General features: G+C 40.0%; 1 protein-coding gene across 5 annotated transcripts in view; it reads right to left on the reverse strand.

The window, feature by feature from the left end:
• Positions 1–397: 397 nt before the first annotated feature.
• Positions 398–13,672, reverse strand: part of LOC149207875 (uncharacterized) — a 277,903-nt gene continuing 264,628 nt past the window's right edge. For 4 of the 5 annotated variants that reach the window (XM_089395875.1, XM_089395873.1, XM_089395876.1 and 1 more), the window contains 2 exons: positions 1,241–1,740; positions 398–1,143 (listed from right to left, as the gene is read on the reverse strand). In XM_089395875.1, the coding sequence (XP_089252001.1) occupies positions 784–1,143; positions 1,241–1,740 (860 nt within the window). In that variant the 3' untranslated portion in view covers positions 398–783. The remainder of the gene's footprint in view (positions 1,144–1,240; positions 1,741–13,672) is intronic. The other variant, XM_089395877.1, reaches the window with a different exon arrangement.

Below are 13,672 nucleotides of genomic sequence, written 5' to 3' on the forward strand. Positions count from 1 at the left end.
GTCCAAGTTAATTAGTTTTCTTACTGATGAAAGATTACAAACGTTCTTGAGAAACAGAGGTTAAGTCCATTCACCTCTTAATAACAGCTTGAGAGTCCAGTTTATCTCATAGTACTCCTTGAGATTCAGATACTGGATTAGAATAGGCTGGATTTAAGACATCCTTATAGTACCCATTTTGTTAAAAACTATAGTGACACACATGAGTGAGAGCTAAAGTCCATTGCTTCTTTATAGCACTGTGACTGCAGTTCGTCCTCTTTGACTCGTTAAAATTCATAAAATACAAAATATAATGCAAGGCCAAATACGTCTGTGCACTGTGACTGCAGTTCGTCCTCTTTGACTCGTTAAAATTCATAAAATACAAAATATAATGCAAGGCCAAATACGTCTGTGCTTGAGAGAATCTTGTTTCTGGATATTTATTCAATACAAGATATTACCATTCTTGAAGATACAAATTTTACAAAGCTCTCTTTGAGAAGCTATGATTATCAAAAAAAAGCCCCGTCGCTTTATTCCTATAAAACAATAATCCACTCTCCATTACTATTTTGAAATATATTTGAATGATTATACACAAGCAGTGCCGTGTTTTCTCTTTTCTCAATATAATCCTCCTCTGCCCAAATCTTTTCACATCGCCATTATTTTACAAGCATTCTAATTTCACAGTAAAATAACTCGATTTGTGTTGTGGTGTTGTGCTTATCACTGGAAAGAGCTGCCGATCTTTTAATTTCCACAAGACAGTGGTACCTTGTTCCTGTTGAACAAAATTCAGTGTATTTCATGTCTATCATTAGGTGCCATTGTTGTATCTTCCAACTCAGCAACTGCAGCATCTGCAACTTCAACACCTTCAACGAAAGATGGCCTGGACCTTTTTCCCTTTCTCTTGCCCTTTGGGATGGAGATATCCCAAGGCAAGCGGTTACTAGGTAACTCATTTCCTTGAGCACTGCTTGTACAAATTTCCTTCTCTGTTGATAATGACTGCAATGGTCCTATCATAGTCCCTTTTCCAAAGTTGTTGCTAATTACAGGATACTTCCTAGCAGGATGTGGAAAACCACGGAAATGCTTCTCCTTAATTTCCATAGCTTTGTGACGTTTGGTATAGACCTCATCATCTGTGAGCTATTAATAAAAAATGAAGATTAGTATTTACATTAAACATTTTATACCAAAATGGTTGCATATTTCACGACACAATAGGAAAGGAAATTGAAGTTACCTCCTCACTTGAGTCCTTTCTGCCTTGCTTATCTAATGTTATGGTCTCATCTACCAAATGCCACCGAGGTACTTCAATAAATGCATGCCTGACAGGTTCAACATATGTAGCCATTGCATTTCCTGGCATGATTATATTATCAATATCGAATTCAGAGATGCGTCGGCGAGAAAGGCTAGATCCTGGTTGTACCTTGGAGCCTCCCCCAATGCGCATGTGAATTCGGGATTGATGAGATGAAGGGCCAACAGTAGCTTGCACTGCCCCTTTTGGAGACCCAGTTGACAAGGAACTGTGCACGATGCCTCTGGTAAAAATCTTTCCCGATTTTCTATAAGCAACCTTGTTCAATCGATTTTTCATCTTGGTTACACGAGATTGTAAATTTTCTATTTTACATAGCATTAACTCTACAGAATTATCACTTCTTGTCCCTGCTTGTCCTAACTGGCCAACTAAATCACTTCCATCTGATATTCGTCTTTTCAGCTCACCTATGACTGCACCACAGCAGAATGAGAAACATTTTTAACATAGTTAGGAATTCAACCATACTAACTAAACATGTTTACTAACATTTTTCAGAAAGCAAACCAGAAAGTTAAAATTGAACATTGCAAATTAATTACCAAGCACACAGTTAGACAACAATGCCAACATTCACAACCCACAGGGTGCAGCTCTATTGGCGATCACCGTGATATGAAGATCACCGTGATATGAAGTATTATGTAAAAAATAAGATTCAAGGTTCAAATCCCCATGGACTGAACCAACAAAAGAAAAAAAAACAATGCCAATATTCACATACACAAGAAAGGAAGAATGGAAGTACAAAAGAGATCACCGAAACTGTATGTGTTGTACACATATTGTATAAGTTATATATAGAAGCATGAAATTGCTGAATCATGATCATCTTTTAACAAATCTTCTAAATGTTCAACTATGAAATATTAAAGTACAAAGTTAGGCAACTGATCAACCATCTTTGACCAAGTCACTTATAAAATGTTTGCAACGAGGTGGGTGAGAAAAAATATAAAATACAAAAGGGGAAAAAACAAATGTGTTAAACAATGCCTTGGAGAATATATGAGAGACAAGTGAGATAGTATTATATCAATGTGTGTGATATGGTATTCACAACCGGCCAGTTCATTAAGCAGAGGTACTTCACTGGTAGAAAAAACAATTTTTATGCACGTGGGCTACAGTTTTGTCATTAACCAGCCATAAACCAACTGGCTTATGATGGGACCGGCCCATTACCAGCTTCGTCGCGGACTCCACATAAGTTTTTTGTGGCTTTTTTGAGCGGTTTTGAATCTTGAGGAAAACTAGGGGCTATTTCCCTCCAAAAACAGCCCCTCCAAGCCTTTAAAAGGGTGCATCCCCCCCTCTGATTTGCCTCATACATCTCAAGATTCTCAACCATAGCAATGTTGTCAATCAATGGTAATGTTAAATTCTTAAAGTAAAAGTCATCCTTTAATTAATGTTTTAACATTACCATGAAATGATTTAGGATGTTTGAGAGTGGTTTCGACCTCATTAGATTTCATATGGAGAAACTAGATTTTTAGATATCACTCAAAATCCAGCAGACTTGATGATTTTCATGATTTCAAGATTTAGGGGATTGCAATGTTTCCAGTTGATTCTATCATGCGTGAGGGTATGAGATTGTAATTTGATCAAGAGCATGAAGCCAAATAAGTAACTTGATGTTGGTGGCACTGATTGTTGAACTTCGTTGATGTTGGTGGTATTGCTTGTTGAACTCCTCTACCATGGCCTTAACAAATATGTACCCTTCACTCGAAGGAAAATAATTGGTTAGGTATGCTATAAGGTTGAAATCCTCTACCATATTATAAGGATGAGGAGATGAACCTTTCACTCAAACCAAAATCATTGGTTAGGCATGTTAAACTTTTTCAATTTCTACCATATTATAAGGTTGAGCAATCAAAGTATGAAGACTTTGAGCTAGATGGTGTTTACGTAGCTCTTGTTGATGATCCCATTTCTAGTAGTGTTAAATCAATGATGAGTTTCATGAGTAATCATGTTTATCAGTGATTTGTAGTTTTGAATCTTGATGCCTAGTTTTGCTACTACTACTACTAATATTGGGGTTGCAAAGGAGTTTAGAAGTCCTTAAGCTCTAAGCCAGATGATGTTTATGTAGTTCATGTTGATGATCCCATGTCTAGTAGTGGCGATGAGTTTGATCATGATGAGGAGTGATCATGTTCATCACTGATATATAGATTTGTTGTAGGTCAATGGCCCCATAGCTTGTAGCATTGTTTTTTGACTCTAGAGGTGTTAGGTCCCTATAATACTAGTGTATTCCCTCATTGTTATTGTCAGTGTAGCCCCTTTATTGTTATTGTTATGCCCAATTAGTACCCATATTGTTATTATTGTGCCCCATAGAAGCCCACTATTGTTATTATTGTGCCCTTACATTATTATTGTTATGTTGGCTCTGATTATATTGTGACCCCTTAGACTCCTATATATAGAAAGGAGGTTTTGTCATTTGAATCATCTAAGAATTGTTCATTTATGTAATGTAAAAGAGGCTACCCCTCGAAGAGACTCATTTTGAAGTTGTTGATCTATCTCTTCTTCTACTTCATGTTGATTAGTGATTTGTAGTTTTAATGTCTAGTTTTGCTACTGCTACAACTAATATTGGGGTTGAAAAGGAGTTTAAGAAGTAGTGGCGATGAGTTTAATCATGATGAGGAGTGATCATGTTGATCACTGATATATAGATTTGTTGTAGGTCAGTGGCCCGATAACTTGTAGCATTGTTTTTGGACTCTACAGACCATTTAGAACCTCATTAATTATGTATTTTGTTCCTAATATACATTCCACCCGGTGCCATTTTGATATATCCACCTTTACATAATATAGATATGAGCAAACTTTGTATATTTTGTCTCTATTGGTTTTGAATCATAGTTTTAAATCTTAAAAATAGTTATTTCATTAAAAATTATTTATTTCACGTCTTTTTTTAATAAGCGGTTCATTGACATCTGACTAGTCCAAATTTTCCGCTTCCATTTCGAAAATTGGTTTGATAGGTGGGTCGATTTGGTCACCGGTTTGTTATAAAATCAAAAAGGAAAAAAGTTTTTCTTATGTTGATAATTACTTGTGTTATTCTTCTATCTTTATTATCTTTTTTATGTTCTTTTATCTTTATTTCATCAAGCAATCATCAAAATAAAACATGAAGGCACTCAGCGAAGGTTAAAACCCCTCTCTAGGGGAAAACCCAATCAAACTCTTCCACTAACCAAATTGAGATAGACCAAGACCTTAGACCTGACCAAAAGACCTTCCTCCTCCACCAAGTCAGCGTTCCAAGATGGTTCAGCAAACTTTAGTGGTCTCTTTTTGTCCAACATCTTCAACCCAGCAACAATCTAGAATTTTGACCCCAAATACTTCAAAATTTCGTCATAGCTACAGTACTGCAATTTCGTCCCTTCCAACAACACAACAACTTCGCACATGTGAGACAAGGAGAGAGAAAATTCGACTTCTTATGCTTGAAAAAGACTTCCTTCTCCTTTGCTAGGGTTTCCTTCCTCTTCCTTGAATTTTTCACTCTTTTTTTGCCTCCAGCAACTGCAAATCGAACTTGTTACGAATGTGCTTCAAATGAGTCGAGTTGCTGCCCTTTTATGGTGGTTTCTGCCTTTCTAATTAGGCCAACTTGTCTAGGTTGAGGCTGACTTGGTGGAGGTGGCCTAAATGACCTATTTTACATAAATAAATTTCTTTCTTGATAGATGAAGCCCAAGAAGGGTCTTTTACATATTGACAAAGACAGGGACTCTTGACATAAATCCTAGAAGCCTACAATGGAGGCTTTGACCTAAAAACATTAACCCAAGCATGAAACCGATGCTTTAAGAAGTCAATTTATTTTATAATAAAATTTCCTTTTCTTTCTTTTGACAAATACATTACATCATGTCTCAAATACAATTATGAAGACCGACACTAGTTACATTTTTCAACACGGTTCTGCTTTTGAATACTATGGATTACATAAGTGGTGTTGTATCTAAGTTGCACGAAATGTAGAAACATTTGCACGTGTGCATCATAACCCAGCCAGGCCATTGACAACTCACATGTGTGTGGCCACAGACCCACACTAGGTTGTTTAGGGTGGATGTGAGTGTTTTTTTGGGAAACTAGAGACTATTTCCCTCGAAGCCTACAAAATCATTCCTCCTTTGTCATTTTCCTCATACACCTCATTTGGAGTTTTTATAAGCTTCATTGGGAGCTTAGAAAGTGCTAAAGTTTTGCAGTAGTGTAAAAGCAGAGAGATTTGGCTTTGTTTGTCATCTTGGAGTTGCATTGGAGCTGTCTAGTGGAGCTAGCATCTTCAAGAGGAGGGCTAAGGAAGCTAGTTTTCATTTCCAGGTAAGGATCTTCACTTGAAAAAGTCCATATTTCATTGTTGTCCATGTATTAATTTTTTTTCAATTCTTCCAAATTTCATTTTTCAATTTTCAACTTTTAAATTTAAATTTCAGCCTGCCCCATTTTTTTTCCAAATTTATCTTAGAACATCCATTTTTTTAGCTACATTTTTTTTTTTTTAATTCTTTCCTTTACAAATTTCAAACAATTCATCAGCGACCATGCCCCCAAAATCCAAGGATACTACATGGGCTCATTGTGATATGATTGATGGCAAAATGATTTGCGAATATTGTTGAAACTATATTGAAGTTGGGGGCATTCACAGATTGAAACAAAACTTGGTTGGGCTAAGAGGCAAAGTAAAGCCATGTAAAGCACCAAATGAAAGGATAGAGCATATTAGGGCAGAGTTTCTTGAGAGGTTTGAAAATTTTGAGTATAAGGTTAGGGATAAGGCTATACAAGAAGAAATTGCAAGGAAGAAGGAGAACTTGTACAAGCCATGAGAGTAGGTGGGCGTGAATATTTTGAGATTCATGACTCCTATTCTATCCCTTCTACCAATGTCCATGACCCCTTATGTTCCTCCTGCTCTTGGGTCTTCCAATCAAGGCCAACAATCTAAAGGTCAAAAGAGGATGAACATCAAGAATTGGTGCACAAAATCCCTTGCCACTATCTTTGCTAATGCCACTTCCTTCCAACCAAGTTTAACTCAACCCACTTTGAATAACCATTGGAAAAAGCAATGCAAAGAAATTGTTTTTCAATACATTGCTACATGGTCGTATGATACAAATATCCCCTTTAATGTTGTTTGCTCACCTTATTACCAAGCTATGTGCGACTTGTTACCCACCAAAATGGGTAACCCCATAGGAGAAAACTTTTCTTATACATTTGATAGCCAACCAACGAGCAACCCCTAATATTCACTTCTCGATGATGATTTCCTTGTGCCTTGATTATCTGAATCATCCATACACCTCTCACAATTCAACATCTCCTCTTAGATGAAGTTGGCTTGTTATTCAAAAGGTACTTTGATCATTTTTCAATCGGGTGTTTATACTTGCTTGTTTTGGTCATTCAATATTGATGAAGGGGTGCTTTGGAAGATTGATTGATCTTCACTATAAATATGTTCTCTCACTTTACCCAAGGGTTTAATCCTTGGCCCTAGTCTAGTGGGACATCCCTTGAGGCTTAGGGTTATAGGAGGGGCACTACTTAGAAGACCACAGATTAATATAGCGTGTTCATTCTCCCTTATACCATACTTGACACTTTCCATGTCACACTACAAACCCCTTATATACCATCTCCATTCTTCGGGTCTAACTTGTCATTGATTCATTGGGATTTGGCGCCCTTTTATCCACATCCTTGAGTAGAGTCGAGAAACATTACCCTAGAGGTTGATGCAACTAAAAGAATGGAAAAACATATTATGGCCACAATGAAAGAAAAATAAGAAAATCAAAATGAAAACGATGATAGGGACATAAATTAGTGTTGGGAAAAAGCCTAACATGAAGCTCCTCATTAGCCATCACCTGGCTCTTGAGCACTTCATGCTCTCTTTCATCAAAAGGAACTCTTGCATGTCCCAACCCTAATGAGTGATAAACAATCTCATCTTAAAAGGTGAAATCAAATGCTACATCATAAAAAGAAAGTTCTAACCCTTGAGCTATGCACCCAAAATGAAAGCAACGCTAAAAATAAAAGTAAAAGACGCACTAGATGGGTGGAAAAAGCAAGCCGAGCAGGATAACTCATGCCTCCAAGAGTGCTCCCTCCATTACATATACAGACTCAGAATGTGGACTTCTATTAGCTAGTCCCCTTGACCATGGCACTTGGCCATGAAGCCTTTCCCCTCCATTACCACATTTACACTAATACCTATTGATGAGGGGTTGACCTTGGAAATGCCACCTCCCCTTGGGGTAGAAAGCACCTAATATGGTTGACAATTGGCCACCCCTACCAAGGTAGGGAATACCTTCATGGGACTTGGTCTAGTTAGATAGCAGAAGGTGATCCCAATTATAAGTATTAATATGCCTTTAACACACAAGTTTGGTTCACCTAGATGCTTATATGATCTTAGTCTCTAATGACTGGTTGCTTTCACTTGAGTTTATGTTGTCCAACTTCCATTCATAAAGTAGGGATATAAAGGTAATATGAAAGTTCTAAGTTGCTTACTCACTCCCATCTAATCTCATAAGTTCTGCTTGTTGAGAGTCTATCCAGTCCAGTAGTTCCACTCCGTGCCTGCTGAAGTTCCAAGGATCTCCACTCAAGTTCTGGAGAATCAACCCAAGAAATCAATTCCACCGATCCCAACACAACAGGTTATTCCCTTCCTTTTCTTGTGCCACTTCCATTCATTCTGTAATTATGTAAGCATCTAAAGGTCATAGCAATGGAGCTTGAATTCATAGTATCCGAGAGCTCTCGAAAAGGCCTTGTTAGTATGAAAATTTCACTACTGAAATCCTATTGCAGTGACTAGAATTATTTCTTCTAATTGTTAATTAAATTAGCGGTTTATTGCTACGGCAACAACGAAATAAACACACTGCAATCTTCACAAAATAATACTGCTGGAAACTAAGAAATATGCTAGCACACACACAAAAAGTTTGACACAGTTGTTTTTGGACTGAAGTCCCCAAAAAACCCAACTTGAGAAAACTGGTGCAGTAGCTGAGGGTTTTAATTATTAAGCAACAGAGAGAAATTCTGAGCACAATAAATATTGCCAAATTGGAAAATCTATCCAAGAGGAATACTGGCAAAAAATTATCTAAGGGAATTTACCCTCACTCTGAGCAATTCCGACACTTGACTACATCTGAAAAGCTAGTCGTCCAACCAGTTTTTGCGCAAACCTATGTCACCCTAGCGTAGTCCTTTCCATGTTTTGTCTAAATCGACTGCCAATCTAGTTGTCTTGCCCGCTGCTAACTGGAAAAATGCTTCTCCAGCCCTCTGGAAAACTTTCCTAACCTCTGGAACTGAAAACGCCTTCCTCGTCAATTGGATTGAATTGCCCTCTTAACTCTGCACTGCCTCCTGGAGAATAATTTCGGCCTCCTATTTCTAACTCTCCAGAACTAGAATAAATTCCTCCGGACTCACTGTTTATGCCCCTCTACTTCCTTCTTTGGCTCGAACTCTTCCAAAAACTGTTATTTCTCTCTGGAGGATCGAATTGCCCAAGCAAATCAATCTCTAGCGTGTATTCTCCATCTACCCATCGACCTCCTCTTATAATCTCCATTTAGGACTCCAACGGCCAAGATTAAAACATAATCGATGGCTAAGAAAATTTCTGGATCGATGAGTGTGAGTTTGCAAATGATTCACACCTTTCTCAATTAATACTGATTAGTTAACCAAATTCCTAAGTTTAGACTTTGGAAATATTAAAAAATAGGTTAGTAATCTAATTGAGCCATCTCTAGGTGGAATTTCTAGAAACGATTTATGGGTTATGGAGAACTCTTGTGTTTTAGCCTCTCCACAAAGTTTCGATATTAGAACACCTCCAATGCTACAAAAAATAACACTCCCTCTTAGCGAGGAAGGTGTTCTAGTGTTGCACTACTACTAAAACACCCTGTCTCTGTATCATCGTCTGTCACGTTGTTGATGTTTGGCCACTGTCACTACCTGCCATTTCCCACCAACCATTGCGCAACTAAAATTTTGCATGTGTATTGCTACTTACACTGCTATACTATTGTCAACTCCACATCTGCACTGCAGCTCCCTCTCATATGTTGTTGTTGCAGTAGCAACTGCAACTACTACAACTGAGAAGCATCCTAAATACTGAATCAACTATATCTCATGTCACATCTGTCTCCTAAGCATTTGACTGCTACTAGCCACTGCACTTTCCACTGAAGAATCTACGTTGTTGTTGACTCTGCTATTGAGCCACCTGCTTTGCTGCCAACACTGCACTGCGCTCCTCAGCACCTCACTGCCACTAGTTTGCAACAGTCACTTGGGTAATCTAACAGAATCATTGACACTGGTCCATCTCGCTACTGAATATTGTTGGCCCCTCTAGCAAGGTAATGATCCATGAGAAGGACATCTCATTAGACCCTTCCCATACCTCTGCAACTTTGGGACTATAGTGTTGAAATTTCCAAGTATTACCAGTTAGAAATTTTTCTGTATTCTCTGGTTTATTTCGCCTACTTGTTTAATTAATAACAAGTTATTTAACCATATAAATACTAAAATAAACACAATACAATCTCAAACATCTACAGATCAACAGCTGAAAGAAATAGAAAAACACACAAGGGACACCGTTATTTTTGGACAATCGTCCTTGGAAAAACCCAACTTGGGAAAATCAATACAGAATTTCTGAGGGTTTTCTTATTAAGCATCTTTTCTTGAGTACATTGGGTGCCAAACTGGCTCACCCGACAAAGAAAATAATCTGGCAGTAATACCTCTCTTCGGAAGCATATATTCTGAAAGTCTGCTCCACGAAACCCTCTCCAGCCCACTATGAAGCACTGTGTCAGTTCTCTTGGCCTTTGTGTCAACCCTCTAAGGCTCTGCACAACCTCTCTGGCCCACTGCGTCACTTCCAAAGCCTCTGCGTCAGTCAGGCAGGCCCTCTGGGCCTCTGCGCAGTCACCGCTGGCCTCTGTGTGGCTTCCTCTGGCTCTGCGTCTACCTCTCTGCCTCTGCGTTGGTCTTCCGACACTATCTCTACCACTCTGCCTTGCACTCACTGTCCCTCGCTACAACTGATCACTGGTTTGATTTCTCTTAGCAAACCCTGCTCTAGAAAATCGAAATGATTGATCAATCTGGTGTGTCTCCAACTGACCCTCAAGCCTCCTCTTATACTTTCTCTGTTGAGTCTTTAACGATCGAGATTACATCTCCAATCAATGATTAAGATTAGATTTGGCATGATCCATGTCCTTTAGAACCTTCTAACCCAATTTTATATTAATACCCATTAATATTTTTATTTTCCTAAGTTTAGACTTGGGAACCCTTTAAAAATATTAATTATTTTAATATCTCCTTCACTAGGTAGAATTTCCCCAAACCATTTTTGGGTCTTGGAGATCTCATGTGCTTTAGCCTCTCCACCAATTTTCATGTCTAGAGCACATCTAATGCTACCCCAAATCAACACTCCCTCTTAGCGAGGAATGTGCTTTAGTAATACTCCACCACTGAGCATCACCCTGATTATACAGCACCGGTACCTGTGTTGATGCTAAGCCTTCCCGCCCAACATCCTCTGCACTACTGCATCTTGTACTGCTGCCCATGGCTCTGCCACTGCCACTGCTACATCTGTACGGTAGCTCCCTTTGCATCTGTGATGTTTCTGGTCCTTTCTCCCAACACTGCATCTACACTGCAATTCTCTCTCATCATGTTGCATCATGCTACCTAACCACTGCTATTGCTGCACTACAACTCAGTTACTGAGAAGTAAGTAACTAATCCACCCAACTACTGACATCCTTATCAAGCTAGAAACCCTCCCGATTTTGAAGCTCTCTCTGCTGCTATATTGTGCTCCCTCTCCTAACTTTGCGTTGCTGCAACAACTCTGTGCCTCTAGCACCGCTGCAAACCCCATTATGCCATCCTGGACTATTGCAACCTCCTTTGTGCCTCTCGCATTGCTGCAACCCTCTCTGCGCTCCCAAGGACTACTGCACTCTAGCACTCTCTGCCGCATCATCCGCATCTGTTTCTACAGACATCCACCATCCTGCTACTATCACTTCGGGGCTCCCGTAGCCAGGTATGATCCAAGAGTTTGGGTACCTCAAGGATCTTGCCCCTCATCTCCTGTAGTCCTCCTGACTACAGCTCGATGTCTCCCCACCTCTTCTCTAGAGGTACATGAGCACTCATGGCACAATCGTCATCATCCTCTACCTCCTTCTTCGCCTTCGCTGGCGCTGCCTTGGAGTCAAACGCCTCTCCCCTATTCCTCTTCCTCGGATAGTGGGTTGCATAATGGCCCAGTTCCCCACAATTGAAACACTTTATCTTGGAGAGGTCCTTTTTCTTCCTCTTCCCCTGATACCCCGCAAATGCCAGAGTTGCATCCTCTTCCTCCTCTTTCTTGACCCAGGCTCCTTTGCCGTCGCTTCCCGCCTTGGTCAGTCGTTTGATCTCTTCTTGGCGAAGAGCTACCCACAATTCTTCCCATCCTGGAAGATTCGCTTTGCCCAAAATGCTTTGGACGAATGTCTCCCACTCCTTGGAGACTGCGTTTAGGGCGGTCCTCACCATTAACTCTTGATCCGGCATGGCCCCTATGGAAGTCAATTGGCTCCAGATCTCCTGCAACCTGCTAAGGAAGTGATCTATCTACTCCCCCTTCTGCATGTGGTACGACCGCAGCCGATTCTCCAATAGCATCTTCCTCTGCCCAAAAGTGCCCTGATATAATGTCATCAAGGTGTCCCACATTTCCTTTGTCGTATTCTTCTTGGCAATATGATGGATGTTGAAGTTTCTAAGTTTACTAAGTTTAGAAACACTTCATGCACTTTTTCTGATTTATTCCTACCTACTTGTAATTTTCCTTTAACAAGTTATTTACAAAGTAAACACTGAAAATAAACACCAGTGCATGCTCAACATATTACAGATCAACAACTAAAAGAAACAAGAACAGACACACCACATGACACCATTATTTTTGGACCAATGTCCCCAAAAAAAACCCAATGTGGGAAAACGGATGCAGCTATCTGATGGTTTTCTTATTAAGCAATATCAGAGTACAATCTGGGTGCCGAAACTGGCCTACCCAACAGAGAATTTCCTTAGCAGCTATACATCACAGTTTGAGAGAAATCTCTTTGCTGAAACCCTGGAAAATCCTTCTAGCAGCTCCTCAGCACAAAACTGCTTGCAACCCCAGCATCTCTGCCCAAACTGGACTGCGTCAGCCCCTCTTTGTCTCACGTTGGCCCTACGTCAACCTTTCTAGGCCTGTGTCAGCCCCAGGAGGCCATGCGTCAACTACATTGGCCCCTCTGGTGCTCTGTGCAGCACTTTGCTGCATCTGCGTGGCCCTGTGTGAGCCCTTGCTGGCTCTGCATCACCCTCCTTGGCTGCTGCACTGCTCTTCCAACACAATCTCTTCCTTTTCTATTTCTCCGTACTCAATGCCCCTCAGCTGCTCTCCCAATCACTGATTCTATCTCTCTTAGCAAACCCCGCTCTAGAGAATAGAATGACTGATCCCTCTGGTGTGTTCTCCAAGTGACTCTCAAGCCTCCTCTTATACTTTTCCTTTTGACATCTCAACGGCCGAGATTAAGTCCCTAATCAACGGCTATGATTAGATCTGGCTTGATCCATATCTTTTGGACTCTTCTAACACAGATTAATATTAATACACATTAATATTTTATTTTCCCTAAGTTTAGACTTAGGGACTCTATTAAAAATATTAATTATTTTAATATCTCTTGATTTGTTTAGAATCCGCTCAAACCCTTTCTGGGTATTGAAGATCTCATGTGCCCCAACTTCTCCACCAAATTTCGTGGCTAGAGCACATCCGATGCTACCCCAAATCAACACTCCCTCTTAGCGAAGATTGTGCTCTAGCAATACTCCTCACTAAGTATTACTCTGATCATCCGGCATCAGTACCTATGCTGATGCTAGGCCTTCCTGCCCAATATCCTCTGCACTGCTGCCTCCTGTATTGTTGCCCATGGTTCTGCCACTGCCATTGCTGCATCTGTATGACAGCTCCCCCTGCATCTGTGTTGTTGTTGGTCCTTTCTCCCAGCGCTGCATCTGCACTGCACCTCCTCTCATCATGCTACATCATGTTGCCCACTGCTGCATTGCAACTCAGTTACTCAGAAGTAAGTAACTGATCTCCCAACTGACCTCCCTGTTGGGCTAGAGACACCC

The sequence above is a fragment of the Pinus tabuliformis genome, chromosome 1_2 (genome assembly GCF_031772625.1).
Source record: "Pinus tabuliformis cultivar Carrire ecotype Pingquan chromosome 1_2, CPIR1, whole genome shotgun sequence".
In the NCBI taxonomy this organism is placed as follows: domain Eukaryota; kingdom Viridiplantae; phylum Streptophyta; class Pinopsida; order Pinales; family Pinaceae; genus Pinus; species Pinus tabuliformis.